The sequence below is a fragment of the Maylandia zebra genome, linkage group LG4 (assembly GCF_041146795.1).
Source record: "Maylandia zebra isolate NMK-2024a linkage group LG4, Mzebra_GT3a, whole genome shotgun sequence".
Classification (NCBI taxonomy): domain Eukaryota; kingdom Metazoa; phylum Chordata; class Actinopteri; order Cichliformes; family Cichlidae; genus Maylandia; species Maylandia zebra.
In genome coordinates, this window is record NC_135170.1 from 24580368 (window position 1) to 24606033 (window position 25666).

At 41.4% G+C, this 25666-nt stretch overlaps 2 protein-coding genes across 7 annotated transcripts in view; one reads left to right on the forward strand and one right to left on the reverse strand.

Moving 5' to 3' along the window:
• aatka (apoptosis-associated tyrosine kinase a) overlaps positions 1 to 23829 on the forward strand; it is a 29679-nt gene extending 5850 nt beyond the window's left edge. For 3 of the 5 annotated variants that reach the window (XM_004559463.3, XM_004559461.3, XM_004559462.3), the window contains exons 3-15: positions 6339 to 6472; positions 10392 to 10533; positions 14997 to 15076; positions 15429 to 15547; positions 15641 to 15728; positions 15866 to 15999; positions 16709 to 16793; positions 16875 to 16996; positions 17185 to 17334; positions 18032 to 21323; positions 21412 to 21592; positions 21682 to 21885; positions 22240 to 23829. In XM_004559463.3, coding sequence (XP_004559520.2) covers positions 6428 to 6472; positions 10392 to 10533; positions 14997 to 15076; positions 15429 to 15547; positions 15641 to 15728; positions 15866 to 15999; positions 16709 to 16793; positions 16875 to 16996; positions 17185 to 17334; positions 18032 to 21323; positions 21412 to 21592; positions 21682 to 21885; positions 22240 to 22268 — 4671 coding nt within the window. In that variant the 5' untranslated portion in view covers positions 6339 to 6427 and the 3' untranslated portion in view covers positions 22269 to 23829. Of the gene's footprint in view, positions 1 to 6338; positions 6473 to 10391; positions 10534 to 13173; positions 14553 to 14996; positions 15077 to 15428; positions 15548 to 15640; positions 15729 to 15865; positions 16000 to 16708; positions 16794 to 16874; positions 16997 to 17184; positions 17335 to 18031; positions 21324 to 21411; positions 21593 to 21681; positions 21886 to 22239 lie in introns of those variants that run through there. The other 2 variants (XM_076883238.1, XM_004559464.4) reach the window with 2 other exon arrangements.
• Positions 23830 to 23901: 72 nt separating this feature from the next.
• baiap2a (BAR/IMD domain containing adaptor protein 2a) overlaps positions 23902 to 25666 on the reverse strand; it is a 53154-nt gene continuing 51389 nt past the window's right edge. For both annotated transcript variants that reach the window (XM_004559467.3, XM_004559470.5), the window contains one exon: positions 23902 to 25363. In XM_004559467.3, the coding sequence (XP_004559524.1) occupies positions 25294 to 25363 (70 nt within the window). In that variant the 3' untranslated portion in view covers positions 23902 to 25293. The remainder of the gene's footprint in view (positions 25364 to 25666) is intronic.

A 25666-nucleotide genomic window follows, 5' to 3' on the forward strand; every position in this document is an offset into this window, starting at 1 on the left:
GCCTCATGTGCATTTTTCTTTCTCTCCGCTATGCGATTTATGTGTGAAAGCGAATGGTATTATTGGATGCCACTTGGTACCGCCCAGGCAGGGCAGATGGAGATGCTTGTTTGGCCCTCCAGCATTGTCCTAAATGTAAATTTGGACTGTTTTCTGCTCTCCTGTCCTGTGTGTGTCTCTTTCACAGATTTTCAGCGTTTCCTCTCCGTAGAATTGAGCGACAGTAGAAGTGCATTAAGGGTGTAAAACTGGAAGAAACTAGTCTACTCTTGCATAAGTGGTGACACTTACTGCCACAGTCTAGGACTTGCTGCATTATTTTCAAAGCATACTAATATCAACTTAGTCGTTCGTACCTTTTAGAAATGTTCCTCTGTAAAATATTTCATTGTCATCCAAGATCATTTAAATGTTCTCTTTAATATCAAACGAAGTTGCAAATATTATTTCTTAATATAAGCTTCTGTATAGAAGGAATGGCTATAACATGCTGTGCTTAGGGCCTTCCTAACACTCACAAAACGCAGTGCTTGGCCACTGACCACACACAGACTTAACACACTATTTATTTAAATTAAAACATGCCCGATCTATTGAATTGCAGCTGAAACTGTATCTCACCCCGCTCTTTCTGGAGACAGTTTGATTGCAGTGGTGTGTAGTCTGGCACGCTGCCCACCCTGCAGGCCCCTTGGTAAAATAAATAAATAAATAAAAGTGAGAGCTACCAGAGAGACCAGCGAGAGACTGAAGCAAAGCGCTAAGCAGAGGTGCACAGCGATGAGACACGGCATCTCGCAGAGGGCGAAGCCCGCAATATTGTTTGTGTGTTAGTGCTCCTCCTCATGGACCTCATTAGTCCAATGTTATTTTATGGCGCTTAGTGCGCCACCTTTACTGGATTTTCTGCGTGGGTGCAAGTTCTTATGTCTGCATGCGAATATGAACACATGGCTCAGCTCTGGCCTTCATATGAGTGTGGGAGGGAGATCTTAATATTCTCACTCTGTCCTGAATAAAATACCTCGTTTGTCCCCTGTGTGTCCCGTTTCTGTCGATTTGGAACAGATTTTTTTTTTAATGCATGATGAACATGAGCACCGTGTAGTTACCCAGAGTTGCATTTAGGCAGCAGTAGATGTTTTTTAGCTGGTGAAGTGGGCCGTATAAGCTGCACAGCAACACAAGGCTCTACCTTATTGGTTTATTTATAATATACTGTTAAAAGCTCAGTGGTTGTGCTTAACACATCGTATCCTCATCCTTTGTATACATGCATGAACACACACACAGCCACATGTACATATGCTGAGCTTAGCTTTTCTCTTTACTTCGTGCTGTGGGCCTTGAGCTTTCTACATGTCTATTTTTCTTGCTCACTCTTTATTACTTGGTATCATTGCCCGCGGTATTTCATGGAGCACGGTCAGACAGTAAGATGGTTCATCTTGCTTTCATTACTATTGGTAGACCTTATTCCTGCACTGACACTTTGAGCAGTCAACTGTTTCTGATATAGCCAGTCTGCTGTTTGTATTTCATGGCCATTATGTAGTTTAAAACCTGCATTGTCAGCTCTATGATCGTGAAGGACTCAGCAGATTTTCTTTAGCCACTGATGTGACATGTGCACATCAATCCTAAACCTAGTATTAGATTGTTTGACCATCAACTCACAGCACAAGCCAGAAGAAACACTGAAGGTTTCCCACTATTGGGAAGTGCAAAGCAATGCAGATGGCCTCATTCATTCTGTCTTGTTATGCCACTACATTGTTTTTCTCTTTATCCCCCCCGTTATCCTACTGCATCCTTGCCATCATCAGTCTGAATTGTGGGGGTGGCATGGTGGCTCCATCACTCCCCCTCCTGTGTTTCAGGACATTTCTCATCTCTCTTCAGTCCTAAAGACAGCTTTTTAATAAAGTGGGTATGAGCATGGATTTAAGTGCTTTATTTTCATTTTGCTGTGCAGCTGGCGAAGTAATGTGTGCTTTTCTAATATTTATGAAGAACCACGAGTTGTCGCTCAGTTCGCGATTCCTCCAAGAGGAAGTGAGACGGCTTTTCAAATGTTGCACTTTCATATTTATATTTATACCTCGGATTTTCTTCTGGGTGATCATATTTGACTTTCTGGTAAAGAAGGAAGGCTTAATAAAGAATGATCCAAATGACTTAATTTTGGCTAAATATTGAAAAGTATCCTAGAATATGACTGTTAGATTCCCAACTGGGAAGAGGGAAGCTAAAAAGGGAGTCTGCAGTCCCCTATTTACTGACCCAATTTGAAACTCCTCTTTGGCAGAGTCCTGGTGGTGAAGGGATATGCAAAGAAGTACAGACACCACTTGCATTTGGGGATTCCCCAAACTCTGTGTGTGTCCTAAAATCTCCACCTTGCCAATCATGCACTTATACATACTTATAAGTTAGCAACTTGCACTCCATTGTTCAGGTAAAGGTGGTTTGACATTGTGAAAAAACTTACCTCTACTGTCAGTATTTGGAATTTTCCTTTAATTGATTCCCAAAGCTTATAGAAAGGGTAGTAGTTTTTTATTTATATTTATTTGTTGTTTTATTTATTTGTTTTTTACTAAAATGTTACAGAAACTTGATCCTACAGTTAGTTGGTCGATTGTTTGCCCTGAACCCAGACCAGAGTTTCAGGCATACAGCAGAATTTCTTGAAAACAAACAAATAAACAAACCACAATATTTATTTGAGGAATTGCTGTGTAAAAACCTCCAGTAGTACATAGCTCACCATCCAGCAAACCTTGGACTTCCTGGATATTTCATGGTCTCTCTAGTACTGTCTCGCTAGTTTTATGTACATAGACTGTACATAAAAGATGGATGTAGCCTCTAGCTCTGGTTGCAAAAATAAATCTAGTATTGTGAGTTAGTATCTCATGAGTCCAATGGCTTGACCACTAGTTCCAAGTCTTATTTAAAACAACATAATATTCATTTTTTCCAAATTTTAGTAGAGTAATTTTTTTAGAGCATAACTTCTCATAAAGTAGGACACACTGTAGAGCCAGGCTGACATGTTGCTACATACTGTACAGAACCATGCAGTGCCTTTCATTTCGCATTCGGATTGCAGAACCCACATTTCCAAACTCAAGGCTTCAAAAGAGGAGCCTGCATAAAAGAGTTTAGGATTTGTATGTCCATAGAAATGCTGATCTTCATTCTGATTGCCTTGTGCAGCATCATTAGTGAATACTAGATACTGCATCCCAGTATCTAGTAAGGAGAGAACTGTTGGAATTCAATATACATGTGAACCTTATTTTTGCAAACAGAAGTCCCAGTTGCAACTGTGAAAGGAAAAGAAATCTCCTGTCTCAAAGCTGTGTATGAAGCTGGCATTTAGCTTCTCTGAAACTGCAAAATTAGTTAGTTAGTAACAGTTGTCAGTGACATCAGCTCTAGTGAACTAAATATATATATTGTGGGACTGGGGACTGTAACCAACTGTTTATTGGTAGCAAGCAGAAACAGGACCAGTTGATCAGCTCCTGGGCTTGTACACGATGACAGGCAACTAATAGTCTTCTTTAGAAGTGACAACATGTGTATGTCTATTTTATGTTGTGTCCTTCAGTGGGCTCTGAGTCACCGTGCCCTCTGATTCAGCATGTATCATTGCTGTTTCTGGCACCATCTGCACAGCATGGTTCCTCCCCACTCCCTCCTCCTTCCCCACATTCATCCATCAATCCAGCCCTGCCGGCACCTAAATTGTGCAGCAGTAACTTAACGCAAAATGCTAACTCTTATTCTTTTTAATATCACTTGACATTTTCATGTTGCTTTTAGAATATTTTATTGCATTTTTCTTGCATTCTAATGCACCCAACATTTTATTCCTATTTGATATAATGGGTTGTGTTTGTTGTTTTGTAATGAGGAGACAGCAGGAAATTCTGTGCAAAAGGATTGAGTAATGAATCAGTGCATGTACATATGTTTTAGTATACAGTGTAATCCTTTGGAGTAACTGTTGAGCAGATACAAATTCTGCCATAAATGTGAGAATAACAGGTGAAATGTTTAATATTGTGTTAGAGAGGGAAAGATTGCATGTTTCCTTTACTTTTATGGTTTGCTTCTTGATACTTAAAACATTAGAAGGCTTGAAAAGATGGCATTTTAAGGATCATCCCCTATTTCCCTATCAGCCCCCTCACAGGCTGTGTGTTGTGGTATGTGGTGGATCTAGAAAGGGCGCTGCTTTGTTTAGTTTCATAATCACCTTCTTTTCCACTTCACAAGCTCTCACATAGTGAGACACACAGACACACACACCCTCTCTCAGCGGGCAAGGCATCAGCAAAAAGGAAGGGTCATGAGGTTTACCGCACTGTAAAAGCCAATCAACTAATATGTGTTGGCCATCAGGACGTTACCATGGTGATGTGTTGGCGGGTCAGTGCCCACACATATACACTCATGCACTGCAATTCTCAAAGCAGGCTTTACATAGGAACCCTGCCTGTTTGCACTGTCCACTTCCATGTATATGTAAATGGAGGGTATACAGGGCTTTGTGGCCATGACCTCAGGGTTAAACTTTGGTTGGAGTAGTTCTGTTTGGGTTGCAAAAGCTGTCAGAGCCGGAAGAGGATGCTCCCTGCAGCCGAATGGGTCTGGACTGCTGGGTCTTAGTCATGGAGCTGTTAAAAACCCAGGTACAAGAATCACAGACCACAGCAATCCCAGTCAGCACTGGAGTATGCTTTTGTGTGTTAACATCACAGTTGTAAAGTAATAAAGGAAAATGGATGGAATACAGTTAAATACAGTTCTGCTCCTTTTCTTGAACCAGCTGATGAATTCATCATTTACATATAAAGAAAAGCTACAGGGTTACTGTAAATAAACTACTGTAGATAAAATTATAAAGCCATTTAAAGCAATGCATTATCAGTGACTACAACATCTAATCCTTTTACTGAATATATAATATCTCTCTATATATATAATCTAACTATAATCCTTAATTTAGGTTGTGTGCTTATATAATTTATATTTTTATGATAAGTTAAGTTTTTTCAGCCTCAGTAGGAAATTCACTATTTGAAAACGTTATTCTGAGTCACATCATAATGATGTCACCACGGTCAGTTTAATAAAACTTTCTAATGCAGAGACATTAGAAAGACAGACTCTGAAAGACATTTATTCATCTATTGCAAGGAATAAAAATCTTATCATTACAGCGTCTGTAAACCTGAAGGTTATCACCAAAATCTGAGAATTGCTCTTTAATACAGAAAATCTCTAGTTAAGAAAATGCAAGCAAGGTGCTCTTTAAGAAATTGGAAATTATAATTATTATGGACAGAGGAAATAACATATATGTACAACACAGTATAATATTGGCATGTTTTGTCCTCTGATCAGTAGTTTGAACTGAAGGTGTATAAAGTTTTGTTGCTGTGTGTCTGTGTAGATGTCATGAAGAAAGATTTTTAAAAAAGAAGAAGAAAGTAAAAAATTATTGAATAAATGTCTTGAGCTATGTGGAAAGAATACTGCTAATTCATGCCTGCATGTTTGCATCTGTTCCAAGCCTTCTTTCACAGACTCTCTGTCTCTCTTCCTCTGTCTCTCCTTCTTCCTTTGTCTCTTCCATCTGTGCTGGCAGCAGGTTTAACGCTGTAAATCAGCTTATGTAGATGCGCCAAACTCTGACATCTGGCCCCTCTGGCCTTTTCTAAGTTACTACAGGCTGAAAGACAAACTGACACATGTGTGCTGCATATATGCATACAGGAACAACACAGCAGATTGTGGCCACATACAAACCAAAAGAAAACATTTTGCCGTGGAAATCAATTACTTACAACTAATTAATTTTTAGTTGTACTTTAGTTCCAAACACTCCTTTGAGAGCAGTTTGGGCGGTATTGAAGAAGTCGCAAAGTGCATTAAAAGTACACAGTCAGCATTTTCATCATCGTTTTTTACACTGAAATAGAATGAGCCATTACTCCTACTCTGCTGCCGCTTTATTCATTTATTTAGCAGTAATTGTTTTGGTGGGCGGTTTAAAACTTTCAGCTTCTATGACTCAGAGTACATCGTAACCACTGTAATTAATCTACGGCAGCCTGCTTTCTACACAGTCTATGGAGATGAATATGAAACTGAAGAAGAAATGCTAATGAGGAGTCATGCTTCTTTCATCAGGCTTGCCCATAAACATTCACAAATCACCTCTATCTGCACTTTGGTTTTAATTTCCTGTATGACTACAGTTTACCATCTGATCTCTGGTTCCATGCTTTTAACACTCGCTTTATCTTCTGATGTTGCAGATGGGGCTCCACTGAGCGAGCTGTCTTGGCCTTCATCTCTGGCAGTGGTAGCTGTCTCCTTTTCTGGCCTCTTCACCTTCATCTTCCTCATGCTGGCTTGCCTCTGCTGCAAGAAGGGAGACATTGGCTTCAAGGTGAGCTCCCTGCTGCCCCCAACTGGACGTAGTGAGAGTAACACAAACTCTATGGAGTCAGTAGATGTCCAGGGAATATGATGATCTGCGAGTTAGCCGAGTAATAAAAAAAAGAAAGGAAGTGGGGGAAAAAAAGGAAACTTGCTTTTATATCTGCTGAAGTTTGTTAGATTTTATGCATTTAAAATAACACACTGCTAGTGTCCACACACACGGACACACATGGAATCCATTCTAAAGGAAGGGAAACATGAAGAAAATGCTTAGATAAGCCAAATGACAAAAGAACTAGGCTCAAAATCTGTGGTTGATGGACTAATGAATCCAAATTTGAAATTTTGGTTCACATCACTGTCAGTATATATGAAGAGGGTCAGGAGAAAGGTACAACACTGATTGTGTACAGCCATCAGTAAAACTTGGTGGAGACCCTTCAGCCAGGGGTTTGCGGGATCTTGTCAAAATTGATGCAATTCCGAACACAAAGATTTTGATCCAGCATGCAATGCTGTCTAGAAAGCATTCGATTGACAGCAGCTTTGTTTTTCAGCATGTCAGTTACGTACTACCCATGCAGTAAAAGCATACCTGGGTAGAAAAACAGCCAGTGGAATGCTACCCATCATGGAACACAAGGCAGCCAGTGCCTAAAGGATAGCTTTGAATGTACTTTAAGAAGCCTGTATTCTCTGCATTATTGTAGGGTCTTTGCCTTACAATGTAAAGCCCCTTGAGGCAACTGTTGTGATATGGTGCTATATAATACCACTGAATTGAACTGAATTTTTCCTGAAAAAAACTGTGATGACGAGTAAAATGGTCCTAACAATTATTGACTTCCAAGCTTGTTAGAATTTATACAAACTGTGTTTTTGCCTTACATCTATGTTGGCATGTGTGTAAACAAATTATTGTTCCTGTTTCCCTTTTTCCTCAAAAAAAAAGGGTTTAATTAATTGAAGTGAATGTCTCTCTCTTTCTGCATCAGTAAAGCACACCTTAAGTGTTTTAGTCTTGCTAATGACTATTGTCTGATTGTATGAAAGTGGAAGACTTACCAATTCCACACTGGCACACATTGTCTGTGTGTTGCCTTTGGCTGCCAGCATGACTCAGTCATGCTGTGTCAAACATCAGCGCTGAACTGAGCAGCTGATGAGGGCTAACAGTGACTGACACAGGCAGGGGGCATATGGAAAGAAGGAGAGAGGGAAGAGTAACTCTCGAGTCGCTGTCGTGCCTGCTTCTTGCCATTACTAGTTTCTTATGAGCATGCTGTTTGTTTTATGGAAGAAGTGTTGCAATATGTTTTCATTTTGTCTATGTATATTTGTCTGTAACTGTTTTTAGCTAAAGACACTGTTGTCCAGCCCTGACTGGACAACAGTGTCTTTATTTGTAATTACTTGAGCAAATTCAATTACAGTATTCAAATGGGAGGATGAAACCTGTGTTCGACATTGCTGTTGTTGATTAGATAGCTGTAGAAAGCAGAGGACAGTGCAGGAGTGGGGATTAGAGCCGAGCTGCTTGTTCCTTGTGTATGTACTATATGTGATGAGAATCAATGGGAACTGCCTCTAGTAGGTACATGCTGCAGGGACAACAGTGTCACTAATGAGCACTGCATAGAGAGGTACCTTTAACAACTGCAGAACTTTTCCTATTAGTGGATAAGTGTGTTTATGTGTGTGTTTGTGTGTGTGGCAGTCTGTCTCTCCCATGCCAGATCGCCTCAGCCTCATTATGTGAAAACATAGTTTAATAACCAGCAGGAACAGCGGAAGCCTCAGTCTGTGTCTACTTTTCACTGGCCCTAATGACACAAAGATGGCTTAAGCTGCTAAAACACCATCATACAATAGTTGATTTGTTTTTCTTGACAAAGCAAAGCTTCGTCTTTCAGCCGGGTTGATAAACCAGTATAGAACTATTGATTCCTGCAGGGATATTGTCTTCCAGCACCATGTCATCAGAGTTCAGGATGGAAATAGGGCTACTAAACAGCCGTCCTAACGAGTCAGTGTCTTGCACAAGGACATAACAGACACTGCATATGAAGACAAGCCAAGTTCTTGTTAAGGGAGATATATTTCGATTTTAGAGCGCAGATGTTTTCAAATATTTATCTCTGTTTCTTAGGTTAACACCAGGTATCACATCATGATTAAGCGGTCCCCCTGTCTGTCCCTCTCAACAACTCGCTTGTAAGGTGTGCAGTGTTGTGGGACTGCAGAGCTGCACTGCTGCACCGTCCAAAAAGCTTCATTATTCCTCTTCATCGCAGTGTTCTTACTGGTGCATGTAGTGCGAGGCTGGGTATTAAGTGCTTTCTAAACTGAAGGCTCTCAGGGGAGCTGTGCAATGCTCACTCACAGCCAGGTGCTCGCTTTCACACTTCACTCTGAGGAGAGTGGCAGATGGTTCTGCTCAATGAGAAAGACACACACATTCCTATGTACATATTAGTGTTTTATAACACATGTTGAATAACACACACACACACACACAGCCATTCAAATATTCAACCTGCAGCTTAATATCATCCTTTCTAATTTCTTCCAGCTCTCTCTATACTGTTTCTTTACATCAGTGGTTATTAACCTTTCAGAGGTTGCTGTTAGGCTGAAACTGCTGGAGAAAAAGCTCTGAACAATAAATTAATGGAACACACGTGAGACTCTTGCTTTATTCAGTTATTTTTACATATCCTGATGAAACCAATTTTTCCTATTATATATATTAGATTACAGTTTTTCTACTTTACTGTTTATTTACTGTTGTTTGTTTGGTTGTTTTTTTTCACTCAGTATTTTTAGCAATTGTATCAATAATGGTGGTCCTTATTTGTAAATTACCAAACAATAAATTCTACCTACTGGGTGAATGAACACAATGCATATTTTGAAACTATATGCATGCAGCAGAAGGTGAGGAGAGGCAACTACATGTAAACGGCAGTGCAGGATTTGTCATTTGCAAGTGCTAAGTGTTCCTACTGGCCAGTAAAAGACAAGTAGTCCATAGAGATCTGCCTCTTGGTTTAATATCAGCAGTATTTATGCATACATTTTGGGAGAGAGCATGGACAAGCTACAGCAGCTGAAGTGCAAGGACACTGCAGCAGACCAGAGAGTCCATTTTTAGGATGAAGTATAAGTGGCAGAGTGGAAGATATGGGATATGGTGTATAGCAAATGGAAAGAGAGGATCATCATCTTCCATGAGTTTTGCCTCTTGGAGGAGGGGATTAGCATTTTGTTTGTTTGCTTGTTTTTTATAGCTGATTATATTTGCTTCCTTTTCCTCCTAATGTGCTATAGTGGCTCAGTGTACACTGTGTGAATAGCTTTTTTGTGTGTAGTGTGCAATACAGACTGCGTCGCATAAAACTGTGCAGACGGAAACACCAGGGAAAACTGAGATCATTCAAACACTGTAGTGGCAGATGTAATAGCACAGTTTAAATCTCACAGCTATCAGAACACAGTTGTTTCCCATGAGGCCTGTTAGTGCGAATCCTGATGTAATTTTCAAAGTTAAATCTATTAGAACAAGTCTCTATGAGATAAAATGTACTCAACAACAAAGTTTCTTTCTCTGTGAATAAAAAACAAAACAAAACCTGAAAATAAGAATTATGTTTCTGATGTTCAGCTGTGTAAGAAAGTAAATACACTGGAGGGAGGAAATAAAGACAGGCTTTGTGTATACGGTTTGAATAGTGGCATGCATTTATGTGTTCCCCCACAGCGTCCCACACAATGCACCCTACAATGTACATGACTAATGTATATGGGTAGGTGGAAGTGCCTCAGTGCATTTGAATGTCTTCACAGTTGAACCATTGTCTCCCACTATTTCAGTGGAAGGACGACTGTGAGTGGATGACTAATCCCAGCGTGTTTCTTTGCGCCAGGAGTTTGAAAACACAGAGGGAGAGGAGTACCAGGCAGATCTCTCCGCCCTGGCCTCGCCTTCCTCCCAGAATGGCCCCGAGGTTTACATCCTTCCACTCACCGAGGTCTCCCTGCCTGTCTCCAAACAACCTGGCAGATCCAGTAAGAAACTGCACAACAGCATACACAAATAACACTTCTAGGTGATGTATTGGAGTATTTGAACTATTAACTTGGGTTTGCTTGGTGTTTTTTTTTCAGTCCTCTTGACCTCCATTACTTCTTTTAAGCCATTCTAAGAGATGTAACAAAGGCTACATTTCTCAAGTGGATTGTGGAACATCTCACTGGTTTTATTCGTGTAGAAGATATGAACTGAGCTAATTCTGCCAAGCTCAGTTGGCCTTCTTCATTTTTAGTCTTTTATTTGTTTCTTCTCCCTTACCCTGTGTCTCACTAAAAGAGCGATATGTAACTACTGTGCAACATATATAGAAATTGACCTGCTGCATAATTTCGCAAATGTAAAAAAAGGATCTGACCTAACCCCATTGCATGAGACTGCTACAGCAGTGTTTTCAACCCTCATCCTGCCAACATATTTAACATACATGGACTGATGTGACGAACAAACAAAGACGAAAAAAACCCAACAAAAAACAAAAACCCTGCAATTTACTCCAAGAGGCAAATATAATAGCAAAATAATGATAATATCACACCTTATTGCTACTCAAAGCATTATTAGTTATATAAACAGTCACTGCCCAGAGCTCATAACCATACGAGAATGTAGGAACTTACACTGACCATTAAACTGATAGATTCACTAATATGCTCAGTGCCTGCAAAGAATTCTCCTATCTGTCAGTCTCCTCCTTCACTCTCCCTTCATTCGTGTACAAACACTAAGATACCTTAAACTGCTGCACTTGGGGCAGCCGCTTGTTCTGAAGTGGAGTGGGCATTCCACCCTTTTCCAGCTGAGAACTATGGCCTTAGACTTGGAGCTTCTAATTCTCATCCCAGCCATTTCACACTTGGCTGCAAACAGGCCAAGAACAAACTCAAAGGTGATGGCTCAATGAAGCCAGCAAAACCACATCATTTGCGAAAAACAGAAACGAGATCCTGAGACTACTGAACCTGACACCCTCCACCCCCCGGCTGCACCCAGAAATTCTGTCCATGAACAGAATCGACCAACACCCACTGAAGCAAGTCTGACTTATTGCTGGAAATGTAAACCGACTCTAACTTCAGTTTAACAGAGACTGGAACTAGCAAAAAACAAACACAAAATCCAGGCAGTTACACTGTAGCACCCAATTAGCCTCATGCTTTGCTCAGGGCATGTTGGCATGTGACAGGGGAAGCAAACAGTTTCTGCTTTCAGCAGCAAAGGTAACACCTTTTAGATTGTCCAGCCTAGCATTTGACAGTCACATCAGCAGATGGAGTTTTGCCCAGGGGGGGGGGTCATTGCTGCTCAGATTGAGGCTTGCAATGCAACAGTATCAGCCCTCCTTTTCATATGTGGCAGGACCAGGGCATCTATCTGTCTCAGGTAGACATGTAGACGGCGATGTCTCCAATGTTCTGATAAGATTCCATCTGGCAATGACATCTGAGTTTTTCTTCTTTAAAATCACTGCTAGAGTGCCTCCGCCTCTGTGAAAACTGTGTGATACTCCCATTTGAGACTCATGGCAAACATTGACTAAATAAATAGTTCTATTTAAAAAAAAACAAAAAACTGCTTAGGTGTAATTGGGGTCTCCTGAGACCCCAGAACATATGTATTTTTAAAAAACACTAATTAAAGCAAAAAAGGGAAAACAGGGGCGTGGAATCATTAGGAACAAATTGCCTAAAAAAGTCATGAAAATACGAGAAAAAGTGAGATATGTCAAAGATTATGCTCTGTGATCTGCATGGAACCCAGGCAATGAGATGAGGGTTAAATCCATGTTCCAGCTCATGAATGCGGTTTGTTTTTTTCTGTTTTTATCATCTTATTTTAGAACAGTGTTTCATGTTATTTTGGTATTTTTAGTTGATAATTCTATATTTGTGTTATTTCACGACATTCTACCTCAGACGTGGGATGCTCAAGTGCGGTTTCGCCTTGATGTGACGTGTATATATTTGTCGATCTCAGTGCAAGTCAGATCCTGGGTGCTCAAAGTGCCTCACCCTGTATGACTCACTGGCTGTGTGCGCTGCACTGTGCTCAGCTAGAAGGGAGGTGAGTTGCTGCTCAGCGTCCCAGGATGTAAGCGTCAGCAATGATTGGACAAGGCAGCCTCAGGCTCACAGCCAATCACTATTCTCGCCTCTTTCCCCCATAGCTACTGCTGTATGATTGGTCCAGGTGTTGCAGGGTGAGGAATGGGTAAATGGCGAAAGGCGAGATCGTGAAAAGAGTGATATTGACTCCTTCCAGTGATTCAGAGGGAGAACACTCTATGACTCATTCCTCTTTATAAATAGTTGAACCTTTTGTACTATTGGATTTACTTTTTTACATGTATATTTCACACAATTAAGCACTGAAGATACACAGAATGTATATTTCCTTTAAAGTTGATATTTTCGGTTTTTCTGAATATATGTTTTACATTTGTTGTTACCCATACATAATCATCAGAAGCTCCTTCACGTGTCATAAACTGCCTACCCTCACACTAGCATGCATGGGGTGAATGAATTATCCTCACTACTGGTAAGAAAATACCAGTAGTATATTTTATACACCAGGCATGGATGATATTTTCTATATGAACCCATACATCAGTTTGAACACACAGCACAATGTTTGCCTTTAACCATCTGAGAGTTCTTCTTTTCCACTTGTTGCTCTAATCTTTTGTCTAACAGATCATGTCAAACTTTCAGACTCCCTATAGAAGCTCAAAGCTGACTCAAAGTCCATGTTTAAAGTGTTAGCATGTATTTTCAGTTGCATCTTTTCAAGAAATGCCAATAGTAGGACAAGAATGCACACTCACGCTCATAAATTCCACATTTGGAATAATATGACTTCTTAATTTCTCTCTCTCTGTCGCTCTGTCGAGCAGGGGTAGTGGAGGCTTGGAGGCTGGGGTGGAGAAGTGTTGTTCTGTTATCACTGTGACACAACCTCTGTCCAGCGATCCAGTGGAGAATGGGCCTTGTGTGCCACTTTTGTGTGTGTGTGTGTCTGCAAGTGTGTGTTTGGTGCACTGGGTACCAGGAGACACTGTGAATGTGTGTGTGAGTGAGCGAACCAAACAATGGGCCTGTTTTAAACCGGCTGGGCAGTGGGGGAGCATAAGGCCTGGCTAAAACGTCCATGGAACGCGCAAGCGGAGGACTGGCATTATGAGGAGAATACAGTGAGGGGTCTGTGACAGAATGAGGAAAGACAGGGGAAGGGTGGTGGCATGCACCAGGACCTAAGAGCAGAGAGATAGGGGTGGTGAATGCGTATGACAGAGGTCTTTTTTTGTGGACAGAGCAGTGTTTGTGTCATGTTTGGCTGAGGAATGCTGCTGTCCTGGGTGATAGGGGGGCATTATGGGGGCCTTATGTCACTCCTGGGTGTCTTGAAGCTGCACATAGAGGTGGCGTGTCAAACGGCACACAACCAACATACATGACAGTCACATCAGGCGGGATACATGACCAGAAGCAAGGGCAGAAATCTCATCTCATCTTTTTTTTTTTTGTTCAGTAGATCGGACTTAAAGATTGTCTGCTCTTCTGTGTACTGTAGCTGGAAGCCTATATAGGAAGCAGGGATTTCGGCCTTTGCTCGACAGCTGGAGAGCTTTAGATGAGGACAGTATGTGTTTTTCTATGTGTCCCAGTTGGAGGATGAGCTCGGTGGAGACGGGGAGAGGCAACGCGGTGAGCTTGTTCAGCTGTGCAAGGGCTCGGAGGGTTAAATCCTGCCGAGGCGCTCACACACACACTGTGACCGTGGGCTCCTTCTCACATACACACAATGAGGCTAAGTTGCCTGGGGCTGGGGCCGGGGCCACGGGCTCTTGGTTCTCACACTCTGAACCAGTACTTCATCTCAGCCTGGGACTCGGACTCAGTCGCTGTGACGGTGCTCAGAGTGGCTGGCCGCTCCGCTGCTCCATCATCATCGTCCTTTCAACATCTTCATACTTAAAATATGAAGATCCATGGAGGTATTTGATTTTGTGCATAAGATGGATGATTTGTAGAATTATGGTGTTGCTGCAATTTGTGTCGTGACAAAAAAATTCTTTGTTCTTAAAGGACACTTTAATTTATATGGAAAGTAAAACATTTATTTGGCTTCAGGCAAGCTTCTCTTCAGTAAATGTGACATTTTATTTAGGAAATGTATTCTTTTGCTCAGAGAGGTTTCTGTATTTTTGCCTTATCTGTGTTTTCAGTTTTCTTTTTCTCTGCTGTGGAGCTCAGCTTCTTTTTGTTTCTGCAGAGAGCATTCTTAACTTTCGATTTTTCGCGTTTACCTCGTTCAGTGCGTTGAAAATTGTTCTTGTAAGATTCCTTTTCTTTTAGTCACTTCCTTGATGCTAAAGCCGTCATTTTCTTCCTGTCTGAGAGTAATCTTACTGTATGTCTTTCTTATTGCTCTTTTCCAGTCCAACTGCTGAAATCATCAGACCTTGGACGCCACAGTCTGCTCTATCTGAAGGAGATTGGAAATGGCTGGTTTGGCAAGGTAAAACTTTTATTTAGTTCTGAAAGCATACACTCAGTCAGTTTTTAGATAGAGGGATTTTAAACACCTTTGCACTCAATATTACTATTTTAATATTCTAGTTTAAACAGCAGCTTCCTTACTATAATACGTGGTTTTTAAAATGTGTTCTACTCTTATATTGAATGCTCCAGTGAGGCTAATTCGATCGGGGAGTTTATTCCACAGGGGAAGAGTTGAAATACACAGCCACATTAGATTCCCTACATTTTACCTTGCTTCCTGGATTGTTTCGCACACTATTTCCATTCCTAGTTTATGTTTACTTTGGTTTCTAAATCTACAGTTTATCGATGCTGGCTAAATCTTGCAGGTTCTGCTGGGCGAGGTCAATGCAGGCCTCAGCACCACGCAGGTGGTGGTGAAGGAGCTGAAGGCCAGTGCCAGTGTCCAGGACCAGATGCAATTTCTTGAAGAGGTCCAGCCATACCGGTCAGTTTTATCAAACTTCAGAAACTCCACACGTTTTTATTTTATTACCGGTATGGTTTTTGCACAATCATACCTTCTAAAATTGTCTCACAGGACCCTCCAGCACCCTGCCCTCTTGCAGTGCTTGGCACAATGTACAGAGGTTACTCCTTTTCTGTTGGTCATGGAGTTTTGCCCTATGGTAAGACACATTTTAATGACCAACTTTGTTTGTTCAGTCCTTCATATATATTTTTTTAAATTTCTTTGTTTAGTTTTGTTTGCAGAATTAAAGAAAAGTCAGTGTGTCTCATGTTCTCATATTTTTTCCCCTCTTAGGGTGATCTGAAGAGTTACCTCCACAGCTGTCAAGTAGCTGATTCTGAGACACCTGACCCGTTGATCCTCCAGAGAATGGCATGTGACATTGCTTCAGGGCTTCTGCACCTTCACAAAAACAACTTCATCCACAGGTACGTGTGTCAGTCCCGCTTCCTTTACCTTCTGCAATTTGAGCTTTAAAAGGAAGAATCTACTTGAATGGTTTGTGCGCCACCTGTTGGTCTCTCCTGGCAACAACATCCTGGTGCTGCCTGAGTAGTTGTCACAAACTCCAGCATCAGTGATTTTGTTGCTGGGGGCGAGCCCCTCTCGCTCTCACTCCACCATCCATGCAGTGGTGGTGGCCATAGCAACCAATTAGTGACTGCCAGGCTGAAAGCTCCCATTGTGGAGGAGGTGAGATTCCACTTACTGACTTAATTGTGAGTGTGTTTACGCACTTAGGTGATATGTATGTTACTCTAATTGTATAATTCTGTCATTTATCACTGAATTTTAACTGACAACATTACTGTATGTTGCTGTAAAAAAAGAAGTGCCAACATTCTAGTGCAGGTTAAAAGAAAAATCACACAGACTCTTCTCAAGACACTTCAGCTGCAATTTTTTAAACTAGATCGGATCCCAAGAGAAACATTTTTTTAAACATAAAAATACCAAAAAGTTAAATTATTAAGGAACAGGCTTAGACTGTAACACACACATGGACAGAGAGTTAATTAGGGGAAAACAATAACAACTACATTGTTGCACATAGTGCGTCTTTCTGAATAAAAGTGGCATTGTTTTATCTCTCTATTTAACAGTTTTGGGGGGTTGGTTGTTTTTTATTTTCAACAGTGACCTGGCCTTGCGAAACTGCCTCCTAACATCAGAAATGTCAGTTAAGATTGGAGACTATGGACTTTCCCACAGTCGGTACAAGGTCAGTCTTTTGAAATATCTGTAATTTTTAAAGACTGCTAGTAATGCTCCTAGTACTCAATATCTCTTTTTAATTCTGTAGGATGACTATTATATAACACAAGACCAGATTTGGGTACCCCTGCGCTGGATTGCACCTGAACTCATAGATGAGGTCCATGGAAATCTGTTGGTTGTTGACCAAACCAAAAGCAGCAACATATGGTGAGTTATGTAAAGGGAGAGAAATGCAAGCTTTTATTGCAGATTATCGAAGCTACAGTTCGAGTTCACACATACTTAAGGCAAGCCGTCTGAAGGGTTACCGAATGAGTGGAACAGTTTGTTTGGAAAGTTTTTCTATCTGGAATATGTGAAGTGACCAACCTAAAATATTTCTTTGTGTGTTTCAGGTCATTTGGAGTGACTTTGTGGGAGTTGTTTGAGCTGGGAAACCAGCCGTATAGACACTATTCTGACAGACAGGTCTTGACATATGCTGTGAAGGAACAGCAGCTTAAACTACCCAAACCCCAGCTCCAGTTCCCCTTGGCTGACCGCTGGTAAGACATCCACACATAACTACACTCAGGAGAACCTACTGTACATACAGTGAATACTGACACTCAGAAAAGACTAGTAGCTTATACATTAGTGATGCCACACAAAATAGATTCTAGATGCTGGTAAGCCTTCAGTTCAAACTGACCAATGAGTTTCTAACAACCTTATTTTTCCCGTTTTATATCTTTTTTATTTATTTTGATACAAGTCCATTGTAGCAACATTTGTCTTTGCTACCAAGGGCAGATGATCAATACTCTCCCTATTCTTTATGATCCCCTTGGCATCGACCAGATCCGAATCACCTCATTCATCTTTACCTGGGAAGCCTGCCAGATATTGTTTTTTATTTATTTTTTATTTCAAAACTGCTCCCTAAGGAATTAAACTATTTGGTACAAACACTGAGAAGCCACACAGATGCACAAAGAAAAGCATAAACATCTTCTAACTGTGTCAGCATCTCCACTGCACCTCCTTCATATACTATGCTGTATATGCTATTGACTAGTGCAGTAAATAAGTGCTAGGTGTTGCTATAAAGTGCTGACTTTGAAGTTCTCCTTATATTACCTTTTTTTTAAATGTTGCTTCTGAACTTTTCTCCTTTTTTTAACAAAAATATCTTAGGATACCAATAAGTGTTTTCCAGCCTGAAGGTGTGTGTGGTCTTTTCGGTCCCTCTTCTCCGTTCAGGTACGAGGTAATGCAGTTCTGCTGGCTGCAGCCAGAGCTGAGACCCAGCAGTGAGGAAGTACACCTTCTGGTCACATACTTGTGTGCCAAAGGCTCCAGTGAAGCTGAGGAAGACTTTGAGCAACGCTGGAATGCCTTGAGACCCAATTTGCTTGGCAGCACCTCTCACACAGCTACATCCACAGCTCTAGTTCTAACCCCTACACCAGCCTCAGCTGATGCCCCTAATACAGACCAAACTCAAGCAGTGGAGCTGGCCTCCTCTGCTTCATCCTCCTTCCCCCTCTTGGAGCACTTCTCTGACAGCTTCCACTCTGACACAGGTGATGACCTACTGACTGTCACAGAGACCAGCCACGGTCTCAACTTTGAATACAAATGGGAGCAGGCCCGAGCTGAGCAACCCTACTGCTCCTCCTCCACCAGTGGTCCACTGGGCCAAGGGAACCCACATTACCAGGATATCTACTATTCAAGCAAGGGAAGCACCACAGGGGGCTGCAAGACTGATAGCCTTACCTCAAGCATGTCCCCATCCTATTATGAACCCCAACACCCGAGTGTGGTTCCAGTATTGAGTGCCCACAGCCCCTCAGTCAGCAGTGAGTACTACATTCGCATAGAGGAACCAGTAGAGTGTAACATTAACCTGGATGACAGCATTGTGGACTACAGCCCAGGATTAGAAGTCAGTGACAGCAGATTGTTATCTGAGAGTGAAACTTGTTCAACCACAGCACAACCCAGCGCATACTGGTCTACTGCTGATAACATCAAATCCACTGCCTATGACTCTGATTCAAGTCCCACTAGCCAGCTAACCAGGGAACCACTGCTCAGACACATATACAGCACCAGCCCCCCACAATTAGGCCACTCCCAAAATTGCCTTTCGTCCAATCTCAATGACTCTGCAGAAAGGCCAGCAGAGTCTAAGGAGCAGTTAGAGAACCCACGCAGTTTATCACAAGCAGTCAGTAGCCCCAGCTTAGGGTTCTGTGATCCCTACCTTGAAGCAAACACAAATCATAGCACAGTTAATGAAAGCTGCCATAATATGGTAGGTCATCTTAGAAAGAGACCATCTATTGTTAACCACATCGGAATTGATGCAGGAACTGCTGACGGCGTGCTTTTGGGTCAACAGAGAAGTGGAGAAATCGAGGATGACCTTTTCTCCGAGGGAGAGGCCACAAACTGGATCTCAAACCATTCTGCAAACAATAACAGCCTGAGCTTTGACACAAGGCAGACAGGCAGTGGAAGTGACAGCTGTCTGGATCTGCAGTATACCAGTCAGTCAAACACAACTGAATTATGGTCTTTAACCAAAGTTTCCACCAGAACTTTCCACAGCTCCAGATCTTGTGATGCCTCAGAAGGAGGAGGAAGAGGATCTGACTGTAATAGTTGTAGCAAACCAACTGATTTAGGCTCATACATTCACTTATGCCACCAAGAAAAAGAGGAAGATGCCTTTCAAGTGGAAAGGAACACAACTAAAGATAATGTGCAAAGTACCAATTCTCTCACAGATGCAAGAATAAATACCAGAGATAGAGAGGGTGGAAAATATGAAACGCAATCATTTCTTTATGGAGAGAGAACGTATCCTGCAATGATACCTGAGGCAAGCCACATAAAATCACCATCCTCTTTTAGGAAGCCTCAGGCTAGTCAAGCAGGGCAACTGTCAGATAAGCAGAGAAGTAAGATGTGGGAGGGCATTTCGACAGGAGTATCTTTTGATCTGAGCGACAAGAAGCTAAACTATGCAGAGACACCTGAGAGAAGCAGAACATTAGATAGAGGAGTTGGCGTAAGAGACTCCAGCATATGCCTGGTTGAACTTGGTGACTACAGTGAGGAAGAAGATGACATTACAGATATTACTTCAGGGATCTTTGCAGACTTCAACCTCGACTATGCTGAGATAGAGGAGGAAGAGCTCAGCCCGCAGAAGAAGCCAGAGACAGCTGGTGACTCTTTAGACACCAACAACATGTTTTCATCAATGGCAAGCCCCTTAAGCCCTGATCCCTTCAATATCCCAGTCCTGCCCAAATCACTGGATAGCGGCTATGACACAGAGAACAACGAATCTCCAGAGTTTATTTTTAAAGAGCTTGGAGATCCCCTGGGTGGTGAGAGGAGCCCTAGGCTGGGCGGAGAATCCGAGCTTGTTTTGCAGGTGGGTTTAGGACAAGGGGTCTGCACTTCCACAAGCAACTCAGAGGTACAGTTAAAAAGTCTAACCGAGAAGAACCCCTACAGGGACTCAGCCTATTTTTCTGACTATGATGAGAGGAGTCCCCAAGAGGACGGCAGTAAGTTCTTTGCAGGTCCACGTAACTGTCACCCCCCTGCTGAGAAACCAAGCCTTTTAGGAAATAATCATGCTGTAGAAAAGAAGTTTGCTAATGGGGAAACTTTAACAAATCTGAGACACATCAAAAGTTGTGCTTTGGTGAATCTCTCAGAGGCTGACAATAGTTCACCCCATTCTCTTCCCACCCCTGGGTTGTCTATGCTGTCACCATTTCCTCCACAGATGGGTGGCTGCCTGACCAAAGAGACCGCCCCTGCAGATGATGATCTTGGGTTGGAGACAGAGCACTCAGAAGACGAACCTTCCACAGAGCTTAACCCCGCCACTGGATCTCAGCCAAATTCCACTGTCCAGGATGCCCGGGAAGACGGGAGCAGGAGAGAAGACTGCTCCAATTCCCAGTCATTGCATACTGGCTCCACCATAACCAACAATGACAATGACGAGTCCCCCAAAGAAAATGAACATGGTGATGGCTCCACAGAGGAGGAGGAGCTACCCGAATTCAGTCATGTCAACGAGGAGACAGACGACAGAGGGGATGGTGTGAGAATAAATGAGGAAGAATTTGAGGACATAGATGCAGAGGAATGTGACTCACAAGACAGTTTGTGTGGAGAATCCAATGGTCCTCTTGACCTGTCCACTTCCTCATCATTGCTGGAGCTTTGTGGAGAGAATGTAAGAGCTCCACTGGAGGAGGCAGAGGATGAAGATGACTCGGATGATAGCGATTCTGATGAAGAGCTGAGGACCTACAACATTCAAGATGAAGACAGTGAGGAGAGTGAGGAGGATTTCACCACAGTGCCGGTGGTGGTGAGTGACTGCAGCAGGGCTAGACACCTCCGCAGCCTCCTGAAGATGCCCGGCCTGCTCACCGAATCCTTCTGTGAGGAGTTGGAGAGGAAGAAAAAAGCGGTGTCTTTTTTTGATGATGTCACAGTGTTCCTTTTTGACCAGGTACAATATTTTAATAGGTCAACGTTGTACAAACTGGGGAGATTATTATATTAAATTAAATCACTTAATTGGTTTTCATGCCTTCCAGGAGAGCCCCACAGGAGAGCTGGCCGACTATTCCTTCTCAACAGAAGTAGAGGCCAGTGGAGAGGAAACATCAGAGACAAAAAACTTTGACCAGCAGCCCCAACCTGACCCTGAACTTGAAGCTCAGTCACATGAATCACCCTGTGTTTCTAAACAAACAGATGGAAACAAATCAGAAGAGGGTGAGGATGTAATATGTTGCAAAGAATAAGCCTCACTTTTTTTCTCACTGCATTTAACAAAGCGATTATGACTTCCTGTGTGCATTCAGGTGGGAACTGCGAATTGGAAGATGACCTGTCCTTTGAGCCCTGTCCATCCTCACCTGTCACCACACTTGAGCCCGCGTTAACACCCACTTCTCTCTCCAACAGTCCCGAGGCACCTAAACCAGCCGCTGTAGCACTTAATCGTTTTATGGTGTCACGATTCTCTATCACACATGTTTGCGACTCCCAGATGAGCTCAGCAAAAGGTAAAAATGCCTTTTAGTCCAACTTGTAGTAAAAGTTTCACTAAAATTGTGACACTCCACTAAACGTCACCTCAGTTTAAAACACTGATCCTACTTTGGCTATTGAAAGATGGCTTCCATTGTAATGTTGTAAGCAAAGATCCACATGCAGCTAATATAAACAGCTGAAAGACAAAGTGGATTTAAAGATTCCTAAAATCTAATATTTAAGTGCTAATATTTGCAGCGATGTGGCTTATTACACAGACAAAGTAGATCTAGGGCATTCCTGGTTAAATTGTTTTTGTTGTGAAGTTGGTAAATAAATAAATATAATATTTTTACCTTCTATTTCCAATCTCTTGTGTCCCACAGGGAACAGTGACGATAACCCAAAAGACTGAGAGTGCCGTGCCACCACGATGAGAGAAGGTCGATTCCAGGTTCTTCTCAACACAGAAAAAGCAGCATTATTATATCTAGATGTTTTACAGAGTTTTATTTTTTAATCGACCTTTGGGGCATCTGACCCTGGTGACCCTTTATGAGACAGTGCCTCATATTGTAGTGAAGTACCCCGAATGATTTGCACACTATTATTATTATTTTATTTATTTTTTATGACGAAAGAGCAATAGCTGCACGGATAGCAACCTAAAGTGGATACAAAGCGAAGTGTTATTGTCTGCAGAAATAGAAATGTTAGTTTTGACACGCAGTATTTATTTGCTAAATGCGGCATCAGTTCCTTTTCGTGACCTTACAGTTCTTTTGATTTGTGAATTATAAAAATAATCCCCCCAAAAAAGGAAAAAGAAAAAAAAAAGCGAAATGACAGACATAGCTGCTCCTCTCATTGGCTGCCTTTGTCCATCTGCTTACCATCTGGCATTTTCTGGCAACTTAAGACTGTTACGGCTCTCATTGTTGGTGCCAGAAAACAGTGCTTGATGGTTGTTACATAAGAAACTACAATGGATTTTCAAACAAAATATTTGACTTCAATGAAAAGTTATATCTGGTGATGATGGTGGAGCTGGAGGTGCTTCATCCTAATTTCTCACGTTATCCAAATCACCATTGTGGGACTTTGTGGATTTAATGTTAATGGCAACATAATACAGAAAACCAGGATGTTACCACTACCATATTCTCCACCACTCACTCTAGTTAATGACAACCCACGGCTCTCCACACCTTTCTGAAGCACTTTGTGTTCCCCATGTTGCTCTTCGTGTCCACATTCTGCAACGAATCAGCTGAACAATGAGATTCCCCCCATTAGTGTCCATGTGCCGTTTATAGATTTAGGGTTGTTGGGTTTTTTTTGTTTTTTTTAATAAATTTGATCATCAGTAGAACGACTTTAAAAGGGACTTAGATGTGTCACCACTGTTGAGTGGTGTCAGTATCAACATGCCAGTTATAAATGTTGAATGTCAGTTATCATTTCCGAGCATCTTTTCTACATCTAGGTCTTGGTCTCATCCATTATGCATCTGTTATGTTAGTGCTGAATGAACCGGGTATGAGGTGATAAGGGAATGAAAAAAAAAAGACATTCAAAATAGGACAATTGTATGAATCCTATATCAACATGTAGCAGGTAGCTTGACTTGAATTACTACTGCTGTATCGGCAGCTCACTCCCCCCTCTCTATCCTCCTGTAGCTCCAAGTGCCAATTCAGTTTCCTCTTTCCTTGCCTTTGAAGTTCTGCAAGAAGAGAAAACATTGCTAGTATTTTTGTATAGAGAATTTGAAGAAGATGCAATCCAGGATGATAGTCTCTCAAATTTGCCAAAGAGATATTTCAAAGCCCATTGGCTAAAGTGGCAGACGCCTTTGGAGAAGGTGAGGTGGGTTGTTCTATGCACCGGTAGTAACATCATTGCTGTTTCCATTCATCCCTCACTCACGGCTGTTGTACTATCCAAAACAAATAAATCCAAATACTTTTCCCCCTCTTGTGTCTGTGATATATTTATCTGCATTAATGTCAACAAGTGCAAAACAAACAAAACACAACACATAAAAGTATGAAGTCTGTGCCCATATGGATTTATTTTGGACAAGTTAATTTACATGCATGCTCTGCACGGTACAGATATAATACAAACAGAGAGACATGGACGAGGTGAGGGCTATATAAAAGTTAAAAAAAATGCATTTGAAACTTGATTCTTAAATGAGCTATGTAGTAAAAGCATGACCGCAATTCTCAGTGGAAACGACTCATCCACAAAAGGTGTTTGTGACGTAACAGTTTATTTCCTGGAGACTAAGAGGCATTTCAGCTCATTCATACAACACATTCTTACTTTTCAACCACACTTTCAGCACTAACCCCATACAGCATATTGTAGAAAAGAAAAACATGCCTCTAATCTTGTGTCCCAGGTGAGTGTACTGCAAAATACTGAGAACAAATGATCAAAGCTATGATAATACTGTACCTTATCTGATAAGCTACCACCCCCTCTAAGCTGAATATAAATATATATATATATATATATATATATATATTAAAAAAAACAAACCTCCTGGCAATCTGGCAGCTTAGATATTACTGAAATTTGAACATAAGGAAAGAGTAGCAGTTTATTCCCGTGTTATACCTGTGGAAATGCGCCTGCACTGTACGAAAGCTTGCTCAAGCCAAAGAAAGTGAAATAATCCCATCAACGTTTTCAGTAATATAAAAATACAAATAGAACTGTGATGCATATTCCCTCAAACCACTTTACAGAACAAAATGGATATCGCCATATGTATATAAAGAAAAAACAAACAAAAAAAAGAACACCTAGAAGGCACAGTTCCCACATTGAAAATCTGGGTATACTGTATCACAACTAGTCAATATATAATTCTATACTATTACCTAACAAAAGCAAAATTATAGTTTACTCATCGCCTGTCAGGGTTCAACCATCAGTCTGAGTATTCAAATTACTCAGTTCACATTACAGCAATGTGTGGTAGACTGTTTACAACCATCCTTTTCTCGTTTTCTCAGCTCATGTAAGCAACTATTGCAGTGTGCCCCTCCACTGATACTTAATTCAAATAATCCTCCAGTGAAAGTTACAGTGTAAAGTGTTGCAGAAACCAAAAAAATAGCATAACAGAAGTACAGATAAATATTAATGTATTGGCATCACTAGTAAAACTTATTAGCAATACCTTATTCACAATTGGTATGATCTAAATAATTAAATCTAACTGTCACACTGTTCTGACTAAAACATTCAATGTTTCGTGAAAGCATTCGCAAAAAACATTGATGGGAAATTCTTTAAGTGAATTTCCACAGCCACTGGGCCCTCTTGCGATAACGTTATACAACTGAAACCTGCCAGTGTTGGCCATTATCTCTTGCTTTTTAAAAAGGAAAGGCCCGCGAGGGTAAAAAGGGGGCAGCAGGCTGCTAGTAGAAGATGGGTGCAGCTCGGTCATCAGAGAAGGAAGGCCGGAGGTAGACCTCCAGGGAACGGTCACTGTGGGGAGAGGAGGGGTGAGACAAGACTTATAGTTAGCTTGAGCAAAGTACAAGATCTAGATGGTTAATTATGTAACCACACCCAAAGACTTCTACCTTCCTAAAGTTTCCAACAGTAAGTTGAGCAAAAAGTTGCAGTTTTGTGAGATTTAGCAAGCATATGATGAACAAATTCTAATTAAATAGCGTGTTATAGGCATGCATGAAGGGTTAGTGTCTTCTCTGTATGATGTTGGGTTACACACAGAAAGAAAAAAAAAATACATAAATTAAAATATAAAAGTACTTCTTTTACAACCCA